This window comes from Antennarius striatus, chromosome 21 (assembly GCF_040054535.1).
Source record: "Antennarius striatus isolate MH-2024 chromosome 21, ASM4005453v1, whole genome shotgun sequence".
In the NCBI taxonomy this organism is placed as follows: Eukaryota; Metazoa; Chordata; class Actinopteri; order Lophiiformes; family Antennariidae; genus Antennarius; species Antennarius striatus.
In genome coordinates, this window is record NC_090796.1 from 11,143,988 (window position 1) to 11,167,749 (window position 23,762).

Genomic DNA, 23,762 nt, shown 5'->3' on the forward strand with positions numbered 1-23,762 from the left:
ACAAAGAAATTATGTCAACTAAGATTATCCTAGAGTGAAAATCTACCATTTACTAACAATCAAATATGAATCCATGCCAACAAAAATGACTTAAAATAATAGTTAAAAATGGATTTCGTTATGAAGATATTTAATTGTGAAGGCACTCTTGCATGAACAATCAAAATGGAGAATGACATCTTTGTCAAGGCAGGTTGCTAGTTCCCAACAAATGAAACGTTTGTGTAAATCACTGCAGTTGCATTGGAATTGATTTAATTTGAATGGGACTGCCCAAATGAAATAAAAGCAGAGGTTTTCGGATGAGATGCTCAGAACGAGGGGGAGATTTGTACCTGAGCACTTCTCTACCTGTTCTCCTCGCGAGTAAAACATACAACTGTTGTCTTTTCCTTTTTGTGTGAGTTTTTTTTAAATTTTTTTAGGTTGCTTGACCCTGACAATGTTCTCTTTGCTTTTCGGTCTTTTGTTGCTCATCTAACAGTCCTGCTCCTTCAAAGTTAGACAAGGAAGAGGGATAAATTGCTGGCTTTTAAATTGGTGGGTATCTCCGGAGATGCAGCAGGAGTAAAGGGCAGCTTCAACCGAGGGGATGTTGGGTGGAAGCTGTAAAAGTCATTATACACCTCTTCTTCACTTTTCCTTGTCTTGTTAACTGCGTGGAAGAGTGACTTTAGATTTTTTTTTTTTACTAAGTATTGTGTGTATATCCGCCATGAAAATTTAGAAAAATTTATGAAAAAAAAATTATCACAAGGGTTGAAATCCATTGGGGTTTGATTTTAGACCATTCGTTATTGTATCGATCATTGCTTAATGACTTAAACATTGTGTAGGGTTGTAAAACCAAACAGGAAAAAAAAATTCCTGCAATGAAAAAAGATCACAATTAAATAAATATTAGTTTTACATTTAACACAAATGGAAACACGAATTCATACTTCGTCGTAGTTCTATCGGTGTTGTGTGATTGTTACGTGGTTCAAAGTTGTTAAAACCTAAAGCAGCAGAGCTCTAATGGCTTTAGAGGTGTCGTAGGTAAGATATTGCAAAGAACAAAGAAACAGAACTGTGTATTGTGTTGTAGAGATACCCACTACACTTACCATGCTAACCTGCATGCTCTTGTACTACTGTACTTTGTAAATCCAGAAGAGTAAAAGAAAAGTATTCTCATCCCTGTTTTCCTTCTACAAAATAAGAATCTTTTACATATTCAGAAGGTTCTGGCTTTATCACATCTAGCTATCATACTATTCAAACCAGTAAAGGGCCCATGTCTTTCAACACATTGACTCAGTGCATTCACTAATTCAGAAATAAAGTTTTCAAAGAGCTAAATGCCACCAGAGATAATCTAGAAAACAGATTTCAGTCTTAAATAGCACAATTAGCAGGTGAAATGTATCAAAGTTCAGGGATTGTTAGAGACAAGGGAAATGGATTCCTGTTGCGTCTAAGTCTGCTGCTGAACTGAGGGTTTGCAGCCATAACCAGGTCTTTTTTTTTTTTAGCAGACAACTGGGATGGTGTGGAATCAGTGTGCCATTTTTACAAACACACACACCACAACATATACAGACCCGGTCCCCACAGTCCTCACCATGAGCTGAAACGAATCCCCGTTACACACCACTTCCTCCTGCTTGAGGCGGCTGACTGTGTGAACATGTGTGTTGATGCCCTATTAAAGAGTGGCACTCAGTCATTGGAGCTCATACCAGTGTATGTATCAGTATCTTTCCTGCTCCTTGGCTAACCTATTGTGCTATTTTTCCCATTTCCAGTCAATTATGGAGCAGTTCAATCCTTGCCTGCGGAATTTCATTGCGATGGGAAAAAGCTACGAGAAGGCTCTCACCAGTGAGTACACAAGTAATATCACGTTTCTCTCCGTCTCCGTCTGTGTTTCATTCTTTCTGTCTCTCATGTAGTCCAGGCAGAAGACTAACAGACAATTTCTGGTTTTACAACATCTCCATCTCTGATGACATATTAGCAGTTACTGAAGTCTCCTTTAAGCCTTGTCGAAACAACTACCTTCATGTCTGCTTAGGCTTTGTACTACACAAGTTAGCTTGTTGCAAAAGTAAGTACAAATGATATCAGAGATGGCACTCCAAGATTAGCGTCGTCTGATTCCTCTTTAATGACATCCATGTCCACATGATCATGTCTCTCCAAATCCCATTCATTCATCTCAAATGTCTGCCTCTACTGAACATCCTTTGCTGTTGCTTTTTGTGTCTCTTACAGAGGTGTTTGCATGGCTGTATGTGTGTTTGTGCGAGAGAGGAAGAGGAAAAGTGTTGTGAGAGATATTAATGTAACATGGATCAAGGTTAAAGATGGAAGCACCAGAGGAAATGTCTTGAGGGAGCTAAGTGGAGCAGAAGCCAATGGGAAGTGGTACAAGAGCAGTTGTGAGATTAACAGTACCCCCCACCCCCCTACCCACAGGGCCAAAACAATGAGAACAGATCGAGTCAGTATCCAGGACAGGATGGGCTAAAAAAAAAGAACAGGAGGAGAAAGAGGACAAGAAAGGGAGAGGGAGAAATATACAGAACCATCAGGAGAAACTGACTTTAACCTGAAATATCCATCGTTGTTTCTTTGTCAACTTTGATTAGAATCATGTGGTCAGTGTTGATTATGTATTTAGTGTGGTCATGCGCGCTCTCATTTACTGATAAGAAAATCTATCTTGCTGTTTCATAGAACTCTGCAAGGAAGGTATTGTAATTGTGCGATGCAGCTTGGCTTGGTGCATTGTGTTTATCATAGAGCAGTGCGTTTTTTCTTGTGTCTGAATGGGAAGTGAGAATATGGGGAAGACTGTTGCCCATGAGACCAATAAAAAAGGCCTGACTCCAGTCTGATTGATAAGGCTAAAAATAGTCCTGCAACTCTCCAAGTGGGGATTACGCTTCATCAATGCCAGGCAGCAGCACAGATGCAGGGTTTAAAGCAGTACAGTGCAGAGCCAGGCGCCTAGCAAGCATCTATTGTCGCATAAAAAAGGCCAGTGCAGCCTCTGTTAAGCAGAATAGAGGTTGGATGGTATATATGGGGACTGTGAAAGCGATGGAATGACGACATTGATTTGTCTGTTTCTTATCTGCATATGGACTGATTGGACTGGACATGGGTGTTGTGGATAGGAACTAAAATCCAGTATTTGTGATGTACTTTTGCCATTCATTGCAGTGCTATGTCCAACAGTAAACATTGCAAGTTTGCAGGCCATAGAAAACATCTCACCAGACTAAAGCAGTATGTATGAAAGAAATGGACGACTATTAGTCCTTGAATTGGTTATATGAAAGTCAAAAGACAATTAGTATAGGAAAAACTGGGTTTCATTTGGAGTAGAAAGATATTTACGTTATGTTAAAGCATTGTTTCAAGTGAAATAATGCATTGTTTATGAGTAATCAGGGAGATATACTGTGTGTGTATATATATATATATATATATATATATATATATATATATATATATATATATATATATATATATATATATATATATATATATATATATATATATATATATATATATATATCTTGGTCTGAATGCTACTTGAAGGTTGATGGTCCAATAATCTGCTAAACTTGTCTATTCCTAAAAATTCTAATCTACAGCATGAACTATTGAATTTATGGCTTTGGTTTTACATTTAAGATTACAATATAAATTTTCTAAAGTATGGTGTTCAAAAATTATTGCTTTTAAAGTCTAAAACAGGACTCTCGTATCACTTTTGAGGAGCAGGAACCACAAGGCTAAATTGGTGAAATTGCGGACTGTATTTTTAACTCCTGTACTTCTCAGGTGACGTTGACAGTAACAACACATACTGAAATCTATTTTGTAAAATTTGTCAGATCATTATTTAACCCAGTCTTAACCTAGATGTCAGGATGTCTTCTGTCCTGCAATACAGCAAATACATCTTACTGGTAGATGTTAAAGGGGTTGGACTTCTGAAAGTCCTGATTTGTTTGGAAGAATGATAACATGCATATTGACCGATTTCAACGTCTTTCTTGCTTGTGTTTAATTTACACTAATATTCTGCACTGTATCAGCTTTATTTTGCTGTAATAATTCACTCTATATGCAGACCTGCTGTTTCCTCCTTCCTTTCTTTTCATGCCTTCCTCACACTTGGCCTCTTTTTAGACAAACACAATATACTGTATCCTCATGCTAACCCTTCTTTACCTGGCCCCAGGAGCAGCTGGGATTCCTTTGGACATCGAGTTGTCACTTACATTTCCTTGTTCTTTTAGTTTTTCAACCCACTAGGCATAATCTGAAAACTTCAAACTTGTTGGCTTTTTAAAAAATTTTTTTTACTGTTATTGCTTGCAAAAGAGGGCTGCATTGCTTTCTAGAAGGGCATTCACTTTTACGTCATTTTGACAAAAGAAAAACAGTGGAACGCAGACCAAGTTATTTGTGAAATCACCCTTAAATGTTTTGAAAGAAATTAAATTGGTAAGAAGAGAGAGCAACCAGACGCTGTCATTTTCTGGAAAAATATACACAAAGGTAAGCTTCACTCCGTGGAGTCATTTTACTAAACAACTCCCATCAGGATTGAAATCAGAATAGATTTATGTCTTTTCAATAGGCGGTATAATTAAGTTGTCATTTTCCCTACCTTTTGGGAATACTGCGTCAGTGTCCTTTGGCAGTATAAGCCACAAGCACCCATCAACATAACAGCCACTTAATTCACTGTAGCCCTCATACATATGTATCTCCTGACTGGACATATGTCCTCTGTCATCATTGCTGTCAATCCTTATGTGGTTAACCCCTGACCTGCTTTAATTCACCGTCGTTCTTGCTCGAAGCCATCTTGTCCCTGGTGTTGAAGGACTGAGTCACCATTTCCCTGGCTTGTCTGATAATGCACTGCAGAGAATAATAGCTGGCTTACATTTTTGGAATTGCAGTTTGTTTTGGCTTCATTACAGTGGAGTTGTTTTTTGTTTTTTTTTAGTATTTTTTAAAAAATTGTTCATCCAAATTACAAGAAACATGCATCTTAACTTTGACACTAACACCTACTAATATTTGCCTTTTGTTTTCAGTTGGAAAAAATTCTATTTATATTCATTGTCAGGTCAAATGATTCTGCGGAAGTATTCATCAGCCACAACTAAGCTTGAGCATTAGTAGACACCATGATTCTTGTTGTTTGAGCATGTAAGTTGTTAGCAACCCATCTTCATTCAAGCAGCACTCAAACATCAATCAGTCTGTCTTAAATAAGTCATACAAAATTTCTACTGTGACTTTGTGATTGGCCCCCATGCTTCTTCATAGTCTTACTTTTATTCTTTTCAGATGAGGAATCATTGAAATCATCACCAAGGAGGATGCTTCCATGTGTATATGCTTGTTGGTTTGTTAGCAGGATTACGCCAAAAATGCAAGATGGTTTCTGTAAAACACAGGAAGGAACCTGATAAATTTTGGTATGGGTTCTGATAAAGGGTAGATTTCAAAAATCTGTTTACTATTTCTGTCACATTGCTAAATAGGACTTTTTTTTACTTGAAGTACGCCAAAAACTACTGGTACAATTTCAGTTAAAAATTGGATTTGGGGTTGTTTGGCATTGGTGGAAATATGCACTCTTAGGAGTGTCGTTGTTGCTCTGTTAGTTCTCTTTTAGTTGTCAGCTCATGATCCTTGAGTGGTGTAAGGCTGTATTCAGTCACTGTGATGTGAACTGTATTCATTAAATTACTGTCAGTTTTTTGTAGAAGCTCCTGTTTCAGTGACTGAAACTAGAATTCTTGACTCGTATTTCGTTGTCTTGCTGTATTTGAAATGGCATTTCCCCAGCAGAACAGTGAGCACAGACTCTTGAATTATTGTGAAATAAGTCAGTCACTCTGCTTTCATTCTGAAAACTGCGAGTTTTTTCAGTTGCTGAGTGAAAATACAAGGAACCTATCAACTAGAAAATGACTTTTTGGGAGACTTTCCATGGATTTACATTGGAGGCCAGCTTCATGAAAGCCTTGCTGATTGTTTTTCATAATGGGAACAAAGGTGGAATGGCTAAATAATTTCATAAAACATTTGTTGGCCTACAAGCTTAGCAGCTGTATGTATTTTACTAACTTGGAGCAGGATCAAAACAAATACCCAATCCCAATCGAAGTTTGAGAAATGAATAGAACTTGGAATTGTTTTAATGATAGGATACTATTATGAGCAAGAGAAAAATTATTTTGGGGAAAAGCAAAAAGGTTTGCTGTGAAGGCAGGGTTTCGCTTTTAATGGTTGTGCTAGTAATTAGAGTTAGCTTTGTATCCTTTATTGCCTGTAGATGCCTCCATAGAGCTTTTTCTTTTCTTGCCTGGTCTCCATTTCCGCCTGTTGCTCTTTATTTCCCATGCCCAACCTAGCCTCTTTTGGGGGGAAGCTGTAAAGGAGGGTTGCAGAGCTGATGAAGAGCTTCATTTGGACTCTGCGCCCTTGATCTGATGCCCAATGCTTCCATGTTTCCAGGTGTCACATATGCTGCAAAGGGCTACTTCGACGCTCTGGTGCGGATGGGCGAGATGGCCAGCGAAAGTCAAGGCTCTAAGGATCTTGGTGAGTCCTTGTATTGGTTGTAGCACCCCTAGCGGGATGGAAGGGGGTTGCATAAGCAGGTAGTGAATTGGATGCCTTAAGCTGTAGAACAGAAGCGATTGAAACTGGGCATAGGAACGTGAACGGCAATTGTTCTGGTAATTGTTTGCTTGAAAACTGGAGTCTGCGTCCTTTTGCAATTGAATGCATTATCACCCCTTTTCATACAATCAAACCCATAGTTATTTAGGAAGAATGGGCGCTGCACGTTTGCCACAAAATGGCCATTTGCTTAATCTCTTGTTTCCCTCACATTCAGGAAAGATAAAGGCTCTCCAGTTTGTTTTATATTAACTGCTGTGAGCAAATAATTATTTCACCAATTTATCTGGTGTTTAATATTCATAGAAGCACACAAGGCAAGTTGAATTTGTTAACTGTTTGTAATAACCCCCCAGTATAGTCACAGTTTATGCAAAAGCTTTCCATTTGACTGCTGCTTCAAGCAAGAGGCGAGGAACAATTTTCCCAGCCTGCTCTTCTCCCATTCAGCATATTGGATCAGCTCTGGTTCTGCTCATTATAGATTTACTCTATGTGATTGTTTGCATGAGTGAGAACTGAAGGCTCTATTTTATTTTTTTTCATTTCCAAAGGTAGGAACATGTATGTGAAGTACGATAGGTCTATACACACTATAAATAGTGTGCACACATAAATCGTGCACCTGTCACACCTAGTAACATGCCAGGGAATGAGATGAGTATGAATTAGTGTTGCATCACTGCATCCTTTTTGTTACTTAGTCCTGATGTGAGATAAGGTAGTCGGTGTGTAAGATACAGAGGAAGAGAGGAAGGGTGGATTGAGAGAGGTTATCTGAGGCAAGTAAGGAGAACATAAAATCGGCATTTATTATTTATGGCAATACCTTTTTTGGAGTTTCCTCAAACTTCTTCTGGAGCTGCTGCATTTTATTTTCAGCTATGTGTTGTTCTCCGTAAGTATTCAGTTGAATACTTGAAGGGTTCATCGTCAGACCTCCGTTCAGCTCCAACTCCGTAATTCATTCAGTGATTTTGCTCAAACTCTTTTAAGGATGTTGAAAGGCTGACAGACTCATCTACCGCTATAATCACGGTTTAATTTAATGAACGTCATCTTTAATGTTCACCAATTAAAAGCATCATCACAATATAAGTAAGGGCCTTTGCAAACCAAGATCTGAAAAGTAAACACTTTGTGTTCTACGAATTTTAATTGTGTTCTATAGTTCTTTTATTAACTGTTACAACTTGGGTGCTTGAGGACACCCCACAAAATGAACTCTGTGTTCATTATTTAGCAATAAGAGTTGCTTGCTTGAACATGCAAACTCCTCAAAATCCCACATTGTTCTGCATATCCTCATAGTCATCAGCTGGACGTATCACTGATTTGTTTTGTCATATTTTCTGTTTTTTATTCTGGGTGTTGGGGTTGCATGTTTCGTTCCTTACCGTTTGTCTCTGGCAACCTGACTATGATTCATCTGACAATTTATTCATTCGCACCACCCTCCACCTTCATTCAAATGACAGACTAGGCTGAACAGGATAAATTGATGCTGTCTCTCCATATCAGCAGGTCTCAGAGTAGCGGTTTGTTTCGACTGAGGGGGAAAATTGCTATGACTTATTGCTTTGTGGGTACTTTAGCATATTTATATTGCCAAACCTCATGGATTCAGTCGATTATCTGAGGAAATGTAAATTGAGAAGAGGAAATATTTAGTTTTCTTCATAGCAAACTTAACTGTAATAAATCATGTGAATTAAAACTGTCACATTAATATCATATTTCCGGTCATGTCATGGTAAGGAGCTCTAGTATGTCTAAAACCAACTTGTGAGCTGACCTAATAAGCTATTAAGAGAGATGGTAATGGTGGTGGTATTTTGTATCAGAAAAGGACAGAATAAACACTGAGTTGTTGTTTTGTGATACACTGAAGTGAAACCGTCACAAACTTTGTAGATAGTAGATAAGAACGATTGTGCCTTTGCCGGTGTGCAGACAGAGTGTGGCTGTTCCTCGCTGTCACATGACTCTAACTGTGACCACAGCCAAGGCCACAGAGCCATGGATGGATATAGTGTGTGTGTATTTGTGTGTTTGTCAGGAATAATGACTCACACAGGGCTTTACCTCGCATTTCATAATTAATTAGGTCTGACGGCAGATTTGTAAAAATTGGCCAACTTGCAACTCTGCATTTAATTGGGTTTTGTTAATGAGGAAAATGGCGATGTGTGACAGAGCTGAATTTACAGGGTCGGACTTTGAACTGCTTGAAAGTCTGAGTTTCAGCCTTTCTGCCAGAATTCACTCCGATCGCACTCACAGCTCTTTAATTACTCAAGAGCATTAAGATCAACAGCAGCTAATAGCATTTGCACATGGAAGAGGGGTGTGGGACTGCATGTGGCAGGCAAAATAATGACAAACTGAGCTTGGTGGAGAAACTGAAGCTCACCATGTGGGGTAGAAAAGTGCTATTTATCAGGTCATTGAGATAATTCATAACCAATTTCATTTAATATGGACCGTAAGGGAAAATGAAAACTTAAGCCTGTTGTTATACGGTGAAGCTGTTAAATCACAGAAAGAACGTCTTGGGTTCAAATCCACCTGAGAACAGAGGATGTCTCTGAATGGAGTTTACATGTTCTCCACATGTTTGCGTAGGCTCTCTGTGTGTCACTAGCTTCCTGGCGACTTATCCGGGGTGTAGACCATCTCCTTCCCAGTGGCCAGCTTAGGCTGCAGCCCTTCCTCCAACTTGACTGAAAAGATTTCAGAAAATAAATGGATGGATAAATAAAATGTTTGTCATCAGTAAGGAAATTGTTTTGTAGTGTTTTGTAGTGGAAAATGTGAAATAAGTAACCTTTGGAGTGTGCAGATGCTTTTTCTATCATTGTGTGTTGATGATTGCTTTGTAGAAGCCAAACCAAAAACATAAATGTACTGGGTCTTGCTTTGAATTGTTTGAATGTGTGTTTTGCTACAGCTTGGAGAGCTAGATTTAACTAAAAAGGCATCACCACACAATAAGGATGTTCCTCGCTGCACCTTGGATAAACTTGTCGTGCGTGAGACTAACTTGTAATTTTCAGTGGAACACTGTGGTACCCTGGTGTGTCACTAGAACAGCAGGAGAGGCAGGGGAACAGTTTAATGGTACATTGTGGCAGCCTACACACATGTACTCACAGACACACATACTGTATACTGTACGAGGATAGAGTACGCCCTCACAATGCTGGAGCAGTTGGTGCGGAGTAATTAGGACAACAAAAATACATAATTATCTCTTTTTGTGGCCCAAAATATACTGCAAACATTTATTTAAGCTGAGGGGGTGTCGTTTGTCACTTACTACAACGGATAACATGCAGACCTGACACCTCAACACAGGAAGAGGAAATGATGCCTCACTTTATTAATGCTGTTATTCTTGATTCACACCATGCTGTCGAGTTCGAACAACTGCTCTGCTGCATGACTCCTCGTGAGAGGAGACAACAGTGCCCTCCTACTCATCTTCTCTGCTTTCACTATGGCTCTCTGTGTCTGCGAACGCCTCCGCATTGATGTGGGAGCTCAGGCAGCCCAGGGAGAACATGCCAACTCTGCACATACTTCTAAAAATAGATGAAAAACCTTGACTGGAGCAGCTTCGAAGGAAGAGGAGGAGGGTAGATGGAGTGTGATGCTCGAGCTGCAGCCCCAAAAATGGTTTGGCAGTGATGTCACTACGATGAAAACACCGTCATCTTTCTTCCTTATACTAAATATGGACATGGTTGTGAGCAAAAAAATAGGAAGCTCCTGCAGTTCCGGTTCCCCTCTCTGACCATATAAGGGCATTCACATGCAAATTTGAGCAGAGGTGGTACGCGCTCTGGCGTTCAAACTGCAAGGAAACACCGACACAGAGAAATGGTCCAGGATTTACGCTTTCCCTTTTATTATCTGTGGATTTCATAGCTAGAGATTCTAGACCTAAACTTCCATTCTACACAGTTTGTTCACACACCTCCTCCTGTTTCATCCTCTTTCCTCTGGTCATCCCAGTGTTGTTATTTATCGCAGATGAAAATTCTGGACATTCACAATTGGGCATGTGAGAACATAGTGGACAGTTGTGTGTCAGAAACTGAGCTGTTGGACAGAGAAATTATTCTGATTAATGCTTTACTTAACCAAGATGGTTTTACCAAGTGTCAGATAGGGAACAGTGAGTCAGGATTTTAGAGAAAAAGAATGGACTTTGGGTATTTGATCAGATTTTTTTTAATTGAAATTTTTATTTTACATTTATTATTGATAAGATCCAATGAATGCATGTTCTTACCAGAACCAATCAGTAGCCACATTAAATGAATCATTGATTATTATGAATGAATGAGTCCTGCAACTTAAAATGCAAACCAGGAAACATAAAATTTCAGAGTGAAACAAGATATAGAACTATATAGTGGTTCTTGTGATGCGTCTTCATGACCTAAATAACAAATGCATGTGTTTTAAATTAATTATGATTAGAAATGAAAAAACAACAACAAACAAAACACACAAACACACACCCACAAGTTGAAGTTGTGATCTTTCATCACAAAATCAGACTTAGGTAATAGTGACTTAGTTTATTAGCTAAATAATAAAGGCTCCAATTAATTTCTCCTTCTATCATTCCCATGGCATAATTTGTATCCTTCCCTAATATATTACCAGGGACTGCATGTGCTTTAGTGTCATAGCCCATTGAAACATTTTGTCTTCATTTCCAAGGCCAAATTCGGATTCATGAGGAACGCTGGTTATGAATGCATTAGCCTTCAAGTGATATTTATTTGCTTCATCAGACAAATTGTTAGTATGTACGTCTGTTATTAAAAGGGAACATGGTGATAAAACAGACAAAGTTGAATGTGTTTCTGGTTGGTCAAAAATTCTGGTGATTTAAAATTTATCACTGGATTTTACAGTATAATTTACTCCTCACTTGTTTCTAAAATAATTATACTTCATCTGGGTGAAAAGTGTTTTAAATCAGCAGCCAGACTGCACTGCTAAATGTCAGATGTATAAATTTGAGTACTTGCTCCTGAATGTGAAGAAAACAGGAGATGAAAAAGCAATAATGAAGACAGAAAAACAACAACAGGAAGCAAACGTCCTCTGTGACTCTCTGAGACCAGACTGCTGTGGTGCTGAGTCATCGAGCATCTCTGAGGCAAATACTTTCACAATATTCGCTACTGTTTTCCCCTCACATCATGCTTTGCTTGAAATCTCTTAGCTTAGTTTGAGAAAAAAAACTATTGACCTCACTGTGGCACTCGTTTTTCTGAGCCAGCACTAGCTGGATTTCCCCCGAGCTCCAACCTCAATCTGAATTCAGCCTGCGTTCATTCTGCATAGAATGAAACTGCAGCGAAAGCCCTCTTTGGGTTCATTTTTTTCTTTTTACCCCTGCTATATCATCTCACAACCCAATATGTCTCTTGCATTTTCCAACAGAGAACTGATTATGCTTTTGTCCAACCCAACAAGAGATTGTGGCATTTTGAATTTTGATGAAAAATCTGAATGTGAGTCAAACATTAAGTCATATATGACTGAAGTGTAGTTGTGGTTACTCCATGCCACGGGTTACCTCGGCCACTGAGAGTGAGTAGCGTTGTAGCTAGCGATGATTTTTGTAATCGGTGAATCTATTGATTATTTTTCTGATTTGTCAAATCATCTCTCTACCTCTCCAACCTACAGTCCCCGATTCAGAGACTCATCTCTACTACTATAAACCACAAAGAACAGCATCCATATTTTACATTAAAGAAGCTATGATCACAAAAAATTGACTGAAACTGTTTTGTATTTTAGTATCTATAGAACCATCTTTGTGGTTTTGTTGCCAACTACTTCAGGGAACCATTCACAGGTGGGTCAATATCATAGTTTCAGAAAGTGATGAAACACTTAAGGAAGGCAGATTTCTCATCTGTGGTGGGCATACTTTTTAATAAGCACTACCCAAATGACCAATCTCAGATCCTCTGTCAGTATCATCAGAACACCCTTGCTGTTACAGTTCAGCTCTCATTAACTTTTTATGCCCCCTAGGAAGTGAGGAATTGAGAAGTGAAAAGAAAGAGAGGTTGCAAAGAAAGACTTTTGAAGAAGTAAGAGGGACCTAAGAGATGGAGTGAAATGTTCCTGGTTTGTTAACTGGTTCTTTAGTTGTTTTGTCAGACGATATGCTTCATGTCTTTAAATATCAGTTAAGCAAACAAAAGAGATCAAATAGAGTTTGAGGAAATGTTAATGTGGATTTAATAACATGTGCTATAAAATGTCCTTGAGATGTCACAACGTCCTATATGTGAGGACTCAGCCAAATGGTGACTTAATGATGCTGGTAATAATGTCAAGTACACGGTCGGATCTGAAGCACTGCATAATTAGACATGCTGCCAAGCATTCAGATCACATATGGATAAACAAACAAACAGACAAACAAACAGACAACAGGCTCTCATTTCATTTTTAATCCAAACAGTGCTCGGGTTTCTAACCCCTCTTTATTTCCCATTCCTGTGGGATTCCATGTTTCCGTATTGAAGAAGTAACATGAAACCATATTGTCACTGAAACACGATGAAAATCTGTTTAGTTTGAAACCATCACTCCTTCCTACGGCCTGATTTAGACTGTAGGAAGGAGGGACAATAAGCTACAGGGATGGAGTAGGTGAAGGATCACTTTTAGGTAGCATAAGAAATCTTTATTTTTGTCCTGTTTCCCGTCAAGTTATTCATGAATTATGAGTTAGAGGAGATGTCTGGGATCACATTCACCATCTGAGGTCCACATGTGTTCGTCTCTTTCTGTTCATGGTCCACTCGCTATTTGCTCCGTCCCCTTGCTTCCAGCTTGAACCTTCTTTTTCAGGTCATCAGTCTCAATTTTGCACCTCATAAGCCACCGTGTAATGATTATGTATAGCTAGTTATTGCTATTGCTCATCTAAAGCCTGATTCCCCCTTTTAAATGATTCATTTATCTTTTCAACACACTATAGCAGATGCTTGCATTTGTGTCTTCAGATTGCGACACTGATGAACTGGTGCATCCCCAATTGGCACATTGCTAGACTATTGATTCTATTCTTTCACAGTGGATTACAGTTGTAACAAATGTAAAAAAAAAAAAACATAATCAAGTCATTTTGTAATCAAATAATGCTTAAAAGAATCATGTTTTTAGTTATTTTGGAGCTGTGTGCAGAGGCATTGAGCTGGTGTTTAGTGAAACCAAAGATGGAGAAGAACACGACAATAACAGTGTCAATCATGCGGCTTTCTAGAGAACAAATCTCTCTGCCGCACCGTGTTCTCCCTCCACTGCAGCGCTCTGGGGATTAGAATTGCTTGTGTTTGCTTTTGTAATACAGTCCTTACAGTGACACGTACTTCATAAAATACCTTCACCCATATGGCCATGGACAGTGTTTCTGCTCTCTCTCTGGTCATCTGTTGGGCCCAGGAGTCAAATGGAAAGGAGCTGGGGTAATAAACCCAGTCGTGAGTGTTGCCTTTGGGTTCACCACACCAGTAATTGGCCTGTTCTTTCCAGCCCTGTATTCAGAATTGCTCAACCCACATATGCAATAGTCTGACCACCTGTTTGATTTATTTAATAAGGTTGACACATAAGTTGTAATCCTTTGGTAGTATTTCTGTGGGCGACATTGTGGAAGCTGTTCTCAGGTGCCTACCTTATGTACTGTATTTCCACATTCTTCAAATCTCTGAGATTTAATAATGGATCTTACATTACATAAACAACAACATGCCTCTTTTTTGCTTAATTGGGTTTGCTAGCTTTCCAGGAGAAATAGTCATGCCTTTAGTCAAATCTCAAGGTTCCATTTATTGGAACAGGTCTGAAATTAATGAATGGATGTCAGACAATGAAAAGGGAATTAACAAGATGTTTAGGGAAGTGTCACCTGAATTGCAAGTCTCTTTCATAAACAAAACCAGTTCCTGTGTATTCTTCAATTTATAGTGGACACAAACATACAGGAGGCATAAAGCAATGTGCTTTACTTCACTGTAAGCCTCGTATGCAGGGATTTGCACTGATTATTAGTAAGCAGCTTAAGTATGAGGGGCAGAAGTCCAGTTTTCATAATGCAAGATGGAGAGGTATTTTGATTAAAGTTATTTGGCCATTAGTTAGACCGGCTTTAAGTCATTTTTTGGCTTTATTACAACTTTCTAGCTTTGCCGTAATCTCTATTATGGCACCAAAACTTGCTAACTGCTGATATTGGGGAACACAGTAGCATTGCAGATGTATGAGTGCCATGTTGTTCTCATTAGTGATAAAAATGATAAAAATAAGACTAAACTTGAGTTATCCTTGACAAAAAAGAATTTTAAAAGTAGAATGCCCATTTTGGCTGCAGCAGCTGGCGGTAAAGTAGGGTGACTTATGATGACCATCTGTTTTACTGTGAAGTGAGGAGACAGTGACGCTCTCGCTGTGTTTTGCTGTCAGGGTTGTAGTTGGACCCTGACCTGCCAGAAGAGAACAAGTGAGATGGGAGTTTCATTCTGGTAGCGTAGGAGTTTATTTCTCCAGAAGCTGATCTCTAGAGGGGGATATTGATCCTTAAGGATTACTGGGCATGATTTGAGTAATATGCATGGGTTTGATTATCAGAGAAAGTTTGACTGAAGTCTGTGAATGTTCAACACTCCCAAAATCCATGCGACTAGTTTGTCAGATTTTTATCTTATTGCAGTATTATGCAAACCAAACAAAGTACATTGTGATTAAATACTTTTCATGATGATGTAATGCTGCACATAAAAATAAAAAAGGTATGATAGAGAAGCATTTACTCTGCTTATCATTTGATGCCACATGTATAGACTTTGAAACATTTCAATATCTATTGTTTCCCTTTTATTTGTTTTAATGAAATTAAAAACTGCATTAGTTTTTACATTTTTACATAAATAAAAGAAAACTGCTTATATAAAAATGACCAATACTGTAACTTCAGTTTACCAATAATAACATTAACCATAATATGAAAAAACATATTATGGTTAAACAGAACACTAATCCAATGTGAATATATTTATCTATTCCCCATTGTAAAGAGTTTTGATAAAGTTTAATTTTCTAATACCCCTCTGGCTGAGATCAACATCTGTGTAATTGTGTGTGTGTGTGTGTGTGTGTGTGTGTGTGTGTGTGTGTGCGCGCGCGTGTGTGCGTGTGCGCGTGTCTGGAGTATGTGCAGGGGTAGGCTATAGAAGAGAGTTCATCTCAGTTACATTAGCCTATCAATGGCCAATGGCTGTTAATTAATGGATGGAATGCAGGGCGTGTGTTGGATGCCCTCTGAGAATCAAAGGAGAGTTTGAAAGTACACACCAGCACATTTATCTGCCTCACTGCTCCCAATGTCTTGTCTTGCGGCACTCAAACGCATTTACAGTGTTATGGTTGTTCCTGAATTGTCATAAGCAGATCGTTAGCTTTCAACGTGAAGCATAGGGTGTTAGAAAGCCAAAAGCTGCTGTAGGAAAAAGTCATGAAGACGCTCAGACAAGCAAAGGAACTCATCATTTCAAAATAAAATATTTTCTTTCCACCAGAAAAAAAACCAAAAAAACTTATGTAGAAATGCTGAATGAATACCAGCACTTCAAGTTACATAGCAGACTATGTAGAAATACACTTACACAGTTCCGTTCCACATTTCCCCTCCTTCCTCTGCTCAGACTCATCTTAAATCTCTTCTGCTCTATCTGAGCCCTGTCTGCATGACCGCAGCACTTCCATTAAGCCCATTAATCCTGTTCACACAACACACTCTCACCGTGTCCCCCCTCTGACAGATCCACACTCTGGTGTCCACAGCTTCACCAATACACACAGAGCAACAATATGTGGTATCACCATATGTGTTGCAGGAGGAACGCAATTAATGCATTATAGTAGACTACCTTTTTTAGAAACACACTGAAATCTGTTTCCTAATGTATTTAACTGGTTATATAGTGTTGCCTGGATGATACACTGATGAGTAATTTGTCATTTGCTTCACCATATTGACCTATATGTCAGATATTCTATCAGAAGAATTTATATTTTTAGATGGATAATTAATTTATATATATATACAGTATATGTATATATTTCTATATATATATATGTGTGTATATATCTAATATACTGTATGTACATATGTATATATAATTGATAATGTCTTCATTCATGAATTCTGTTGTAATACAAGTGGAGGGTCGGATGAACTTCCCGTCTGAGTGTTTCTTTGTGTGGAAAACTGTTGTGTGTCTCATTTTCTTTGGGGTAGTTTGATCTGTCACTGTCTCTCCAGTTCTATCTCCCTGTGTTCTTTGCTCAAACTAGATCTTTTTTGTTCCTTTTTTGCGATGCATTGCATTTTCAGAAGAGGCAGCATGTAGGTATCTTAAACTGACACACACCTCCTTGGCTGCATGAATCATTTTTTTTCTTTTTGTTTATTTTTCTTTCATTTTCTTTTCTTGACTTCCTCCTGGATTCTGCTTTTTGATGTTTTTTCCACTTTGTTGTGTAGTAGAACAGCAAATGTCTTATTGAGAAGATAAAATGCTTAAAGTATAAAGACTTTCTTTACAAATATTGCTCCTGTGTGTTTATCAGCAGTAGTGTTCTAAACACATGAAAATGGAAATCCATTGTTTAAGCATTCAGTAGATTTCTTGATTTTAAAAAAAAAAATCTTTCTGTCTGTGCTAAATATTTCTGTAATGTTCTTCTGGATTTGTCATCAATATAAGTTGCGTCTGCTTCGTCAGCATCATGACTTATGATTCATCTTGTCCATTGGCCCCTCCTCCACTTCCTCAACACCATGCACCTGTCTCTCATCTGTTCTGTCTGGCTGCATGGTTGTTTTTTTGCACGATGTACAGAATGTAGATCTCACAGACACTAGAAATATTTCACTGTTCTCCTCCCCTCCTCCTTTTTGTTTATTGCCGTTTTTTCTTTGTCTTTTTTCTGCAGGGGAGGTCCTCTTTCAGATGGCTGAGGTGCACAGACAGATTCAGATCCAGCTTGAAGAGATGGTGAGCATGTGGTGATGCTGGTGGTGGCTTTGCTAAAATCAGCAGGCCTTAATCTTTGAGTTAGAAACCAAACAGCTTGTAGGCCAGTTGGTTTGGTGTCTCAGTATATATTTAGATATTTGACATTCAGCTACAAACACTGTGGTGCTTGTCGAGCTCTAGTCTCATTAGATTTTCTGAAGGCAAGAGATTCACATTTGTTTGCTGATCTTCTGAGAAGGAAATTGCAGCCTTTCAAGGTTTAAAACAGTTTCATTCAGTTCCCCAAAAGATCTTCATTTCAGTCCCTTATACACAGGAGAATGACCGTTTGTGGTGACAATAGCCAAAAGATAATCTTTGTGCAAATATTTAAAATGAAAGAATTTCACATCCTTTCCAATAGAATTACAGTGTTTGCACTTGGCAGAGAGGTTGACAATCCATACAGTAGGGTTAGGGTTAGCATTAGGATTAACTACCTCCAAATTGCTCAAAATATGTTGAAAATTTAAAATCATCAGAAATGCAGAGCTTAGATTTTCATTATAAATACAAATGTGCCATTAACTGATTCCAAAATATTATTGTCTCCTCTGTCTACAATTATTGGCGTTTGCCTTGAAAGACACATTTTGATGACCCTTAAAAAAACAAATTACAAAAAACGATACTGACGTGTTTTTATGTGTCTTGCAGCTGAAGTCCTTCCACAACGAGCTGCTCACGGAGCTGGAAAAGAAGGTTGAGCTGGATGCTCGCTATCTGAATGTGAGTCACATATACAGTACATGTACAGTTACATAACGATAAAGTCTATCCATCCATGTTCAGCTCCATCCAATTCTCCATTAACTGATCTCAAATCATTGTTTTTTAGTTCATCAGCATAATTTCCAGAAACAGCAGGCAGCTGTTTTCACAAGCTCTGATAAACTCACTATATAATACTAGTACATACAGAGACCCAGATGGTCTTTGTATGTACAGAATAAAACAGAAACTTTACTTCGGTCTGGAAAATTTTTGCCATGCCAGATAGATTTCCATCAGCGATGATGATGGATTATTCAGAAGCTTCCTTTAAACCTGTGAACTTCAACCACAGAAGCCTCGTGCTGGTTGTAGTCAGCAAAATTTGCAACTAGAATGAGATTGTTAGAGCTCAGACATCCCCCTGAGTCTTAACAGTCCTACACATGTTGCCCTGGTCAATGATCAAACCTTCCACAAAGTCTCATGGAGATTGTGCCAGAATAAGAAAAAGAAATCTCTTTTGACAAAAATCTGTATCCACTCACCATATCTTCAACAAAACTAAGTAAGTTCTTTCCTTCTGCTGTTTTTCCACCAAGCTTCCAAGTGTTCCTCATCACGTTTTGGTAAAAATTAAGTAATTTTAATTGATATCCCATTCAATTCCAACACCACAAAAGTACTGAATAAACGTTGATGATCTTGATCCAGCTTAATCGAATGACCTCTGTTTTATAATGCCTGTCATAAAAATGAGTGTCAAAGAAAACTGATGCAGGACCATTCCTTAGTTTTTTGTATAAAAGAATACCTGACTCCCAATGTGTTTGAATGACTCTCAGCCTGAACTCTGCTCCGCGACACTTAGGTCTCTCAGAAGAGTGAGGTCATGGAGAATAAAGTATGAAACATGTTGTCATAAAATCATTTACCAGAGACCAAATGCTCTCTCACTCTTTAATTTCTCACTGGCTTTCATCCAAACCACTGCAGCAAGTTCCATAAATTACCTCCCACACTGCCTTGCGAGGTATGACTCATTCCAGGAGAATGACATGTTAAAAAAAAATAGACACATTTGTTAAAGATGAAGAGTTGGAAATTCTCTGTTAATTGGTTGCTGTATGAATTCAAATGGTCACATTCAATTTTTTCTGTAAAATAAATTGGAATTAATAGCAGTGGAACTTTAATAAACCTTTGCACGGCTTGGGACTTACACTATATTCTTATTTAGTGACACATGAAACAGAAGCAGAGCAACATTAACTTTCATTATAGTCATGTGTCATAAATGCAAGTCTCATAGTCAAACCTTGATATCTCTTTTTTTGGTCGCTACCATACTGATATTTCAATATAAAAGCCTTTGGAGTGACAGTTCACTCTAAAGGATTTTATATTGAAATATCAGTATGGTAGAGACCAAAAAATTTTACAATGTGTGTACAATTTTTTGGGACCTCCACCAATGTTTTTACGATGAAGTAACCCTACCAAGTTTTGGTATCCAATAAACTTAAGCAGATATTTGCCAAATCCAGAGGATCAAAGGTTGAATTTTTTTTCTCTGTTGCCTTTCTGTCTGGCGAGAATTCATAGAATATAATTAAAAAACAAAAACTTAAGACAAGAATCACATTCTTAAGTTTTCCCTCAATCTGCAAATAGAGGCAGTGAAACAGAAGCTCATCACATATTAGGGGGTTTTTAAATGAATGTGTATCAGTATAAAATATCATTTGTGCACACTGCGTTAACCGTGTAGCCCTTGTGCTGCCCCTCTTAGGCTGCGCTAAAGAAGTACCAGACGGAGCACAAGGGCAAAGGGGAGAGTTTGGAAAAGTGCCAGGCAGAGCTGAAGAAACTACGGAGGAAGAGCCAGGGCAGCAAGCACCCCTCCAAATATGGAGACAAAGAGATGCAGGTCAGTGTGTGTGTGTCTGCGTTAGTGCGTAGGTTAGTTGTGTGCACGAGGCTGCTTTGAATAATCCAAACTATATGCTTTGGCATTTGGACGGAGGAAGGAAACAGATGTCATAGCTCTGCGACTCATGCAGGATCCTTCTGGCCAGCTAGAAGACCAGTGCATAAGAATGCAAAACAACATAGTTACAAAAGATAGCTCCAAGAATGTATGATCCGAATGTGTGGTTCTATCTGCCAGTCAGACTCAGAAAAATATCTCTTGATAATTTAGTTCACATTCATTTCAAGTCAGTGTAAGATCAGACGGACCTTCTGGTGAATCAAACTGACTCATAGCCAGCACTGCTTCTGCTAGAGTTGGCTCTTAGATGCTTTCCCCTCTTCCTGATGGGATTTGAGCTCAAGTGCAGTCAGTAATCCGTGACTGCCAGTGGGGCTGATGGGATAGGACATGCTGGGCTGAAGAGGACGGGACCCCCCGTTGAGTAGATGAAGTTCGTGAACGAGTCTGAAAGGCTCCTCGGACTGAGAGAAATGGGACAGAAATGTCCAAGTTTGTGGCCTGAACCCACAGTATAAATATGAAATATGAATAAATTCTGTGGCATTAGGGACAAAATGTTTCCTTGAAGATCTAATAACACTTATTTATTACTGTATTTATATCCTAGCGAACATCCAAAAACGGAATTTACAAATACATTTTAAAAATTCCTAGACATTAAAAATGCATAACAAACACAGTAAAAATGATGAGTGATGTTGCACTTGTTATCTCCATGTTAAGTAGATTAGACAACATACTCATTAAAGCTTTGATTATTTACATTTTATCAATTGCTGCGATTTACCACTATTGCATAAAATTCATGTGTGACATCTTGAGTGGGTGGATATATCTATTTCACTCAATATCAGGTAAATGCTGAAGCGGAGGTGTGAGGAGATGTGCGGGGCCCTTTGACCCGTCTCTAGGTGTTGTGTTGACACATGGTGGGTGTGGCCTTAAAACAGTCTTCACAGTCTGTGCTGCTGTGATGGGTTGTCTGCCAATCAGGAAGAGATGCAGGGTAAGAGACAAAGGAGAGGGTAATGAAGAGGTTTTTATTTTTATGTATGAATGTTTATGCTGTGTGTCTGCGTGAGTGTGTCCGTGGCTTCATTAGCATGCGTACAGTTACTTTTAAAATGACAGTAACAAGCACTAATCGAGACGTGATGGTTTGTCTCCGTCAAAACAGGTTGTTTTTCTTGGTAGGTTTTGTTTTTAGTGCGGCAAGAGGAACACCAGGGTATTGGCTGATTGATTACATGCTGTCCATCATTAATCAAGATGTCCCAATTCGTAATTGCTACTTCTGAGCAATTCTGCTATAACTAAATATATTCAGGATAGTAGAAAATATCAAGATATTATTGCAGGATAAGAAAAATCATATGATTTTCAATTTTTTTTTAAATTTCCTTTGTCAACATACTGTATGTACTGTAGATCTAAATGTAACATCACTTCTTAGTTTCCAGCAGCATTTCTCCACACTGGATGATAAAATCATGAATACATCCCACTTTTATTTCTACTGGCAATTTTGTACAAATGATATTTTTTTAATAAAAATCAAAGTATTATCTGTTAACTCAACCACCTACCTTTGTGCCCATTTTAAATCCTTACATTCTAAATCAGTCCATCACTCACACATTAAATCACTGGTTATTCCCTGCAGTACACAAAGAGAAAGTGCACATTACATTTGTAAGTAAGCAACATAATTGAAAACTGAATAGACAGTAAATGTGGCTAAGATAACCTGATAATGTAGCAGACACTATATGGTTTTAACTCATTACTACAGTACAAAGAAACCATGATATCAGGGGTTAAGGGCTAACCAAGGCTGACATCTCACGCCATGATGTAAGAGCAGCAGGGAAGGTAATTATTCTCTAATTGTTAGTGTTGCTCTAATAGATAGTTGCTGGAGCATGAAAGAGGTGGCCGGGCCCTTTGTTACAAAAATCGATACAGGAAGCGATGCGGAACAGCCACATGAGAACATCCAGCACAGCGGTCCAGCAGTTCCTCTGGACACTCATGGTTTAACTGGTGTGAGAACGGAAGTTTCAACTGAGACACCAGGCCTTTTTTTCTGTGCTTGTTGTCTAACTAATTCAGATGAAGTCAATATTCAAACATCTCACAAAAGGGAATTTCAGCGATCAGACAATTAATTTTGAATAAAAAGTTTGTTTTATTACATTTTGCAGGAGCATTAAGTCTATGTAGTTACTCTTCACTTCAAAATAATCAAAATAATACATTTAATTGATTGTTAGGGTTGAAGAAAATTATGCAAAACTATTTGTTTGACTGTGGGTGTGTTAAAGAGGGTTGTTCACCTCTCTAGTCGCATGTGGATGTACCAACAGAGATGGTATGGGTTTGTGCAACTCATGGACCATCATGGGAACCAGGAGACACTAGCGACCCGCCCGGTGCATAGGGTCAAAGATAAAAATACCTATTTACCTTGTTACCTTGAACACACTTTGGTGCACTAACTAGTTTTGACCTGGTGGATGTGGCTCAAAGTGTGGCCAAAAATCCATACATCTACGGTCCAACTTCTGATGAGGTTTGCAGCTTCCTGGTGCCTTCAGGAGAGGTAAAATGAAAAAGCCCCTCAGATTTAAGATCTTACTGTTCACACCCCTCGTCCATGATTGATGTTATAATTAAATCTATAGGCAATATGAAGTCAACTGCTCAGAGTGGTGTCCCTGTGGGGCCATAAAGCACTGAGCTGCAGTCTGAGCACAACAATATGATGAACCTGATGGCACATTTGTTAAGTTAAGCATTGTTGGTGGAAAAGAGGTTTGTGGTTAAATTGTGGCAGTTAAAGATCATAGTCCCCAGTAAATCATACCCTGCTGCATTTTCTTTTCTTCCTGAATTGAAATAGAATTTTTAATATTAGATGTGACGGCCAACACAATTAGATTATTTGATAATTTTAGCCATTCCCAATCATTAACCCAACAATTTATTGAGCTGAAGCAATGAAAGAAAACTTGTTGACTTGTAGATATTAAATGACATGAGTAGTGAGAAGCAGAAAAAGGTTGCTTATCACAAGTCTACGCTGTTTATTCAGCTTAGATCACCACACTTGCTCTGCTTCCATCTGCTCAAAGGTGAGAATTTACCAACTTCCTCCTTTTATATCATTGAAAGCTAAATATTTTTAGCTAGTGGAACCCAAACAAACCATTCATTGACTG

The 23,762-nt window shown here is 38.5% G+C and overlaps 1 protein-coding gene across 5 annotated transcripts in view; it reads left to right on the top strand.

Annotated features, from left to right (window-relative positions):
* LOC137588734 (BAR/IMD domain-containing adapter protein 2-like) overlaps nt 1-23,762 on the top strand; it is a 54,372-nt gene that overhangs the window by 12,348 nt on the left and 18,262 nt on the right. For 3 of the 5 annotated variants that reach the window (XM_068305973.1, XM_068305977.1, XM_068305976.1), the window contains exons 2-6: nt 1,788-1,863; nt 6,541-6,627; nt 17,752-17,813; nt 18,492-18,563; nt 20,338-20,475. In XM_068305973.1, the coding sequence (XP_068162074.1) occupies nt 1,788-1,863; nt 6,541-6,627; nt 17,752-17,813; nt 18,492-18,563; nt 20,338-20,475 (435 nt within the window). The remainder of the gene's footprint in view (nt 1-1,787; nt 1,864-6,540; nt 6,628-17,751; nt 17,814-18,491; nt 18,564-20,337; nt 20,476-23,762) is intronic. The other 2 variants (XM_068305975.1, XM_068305978.1) reach the window with 2 other exon arrangements.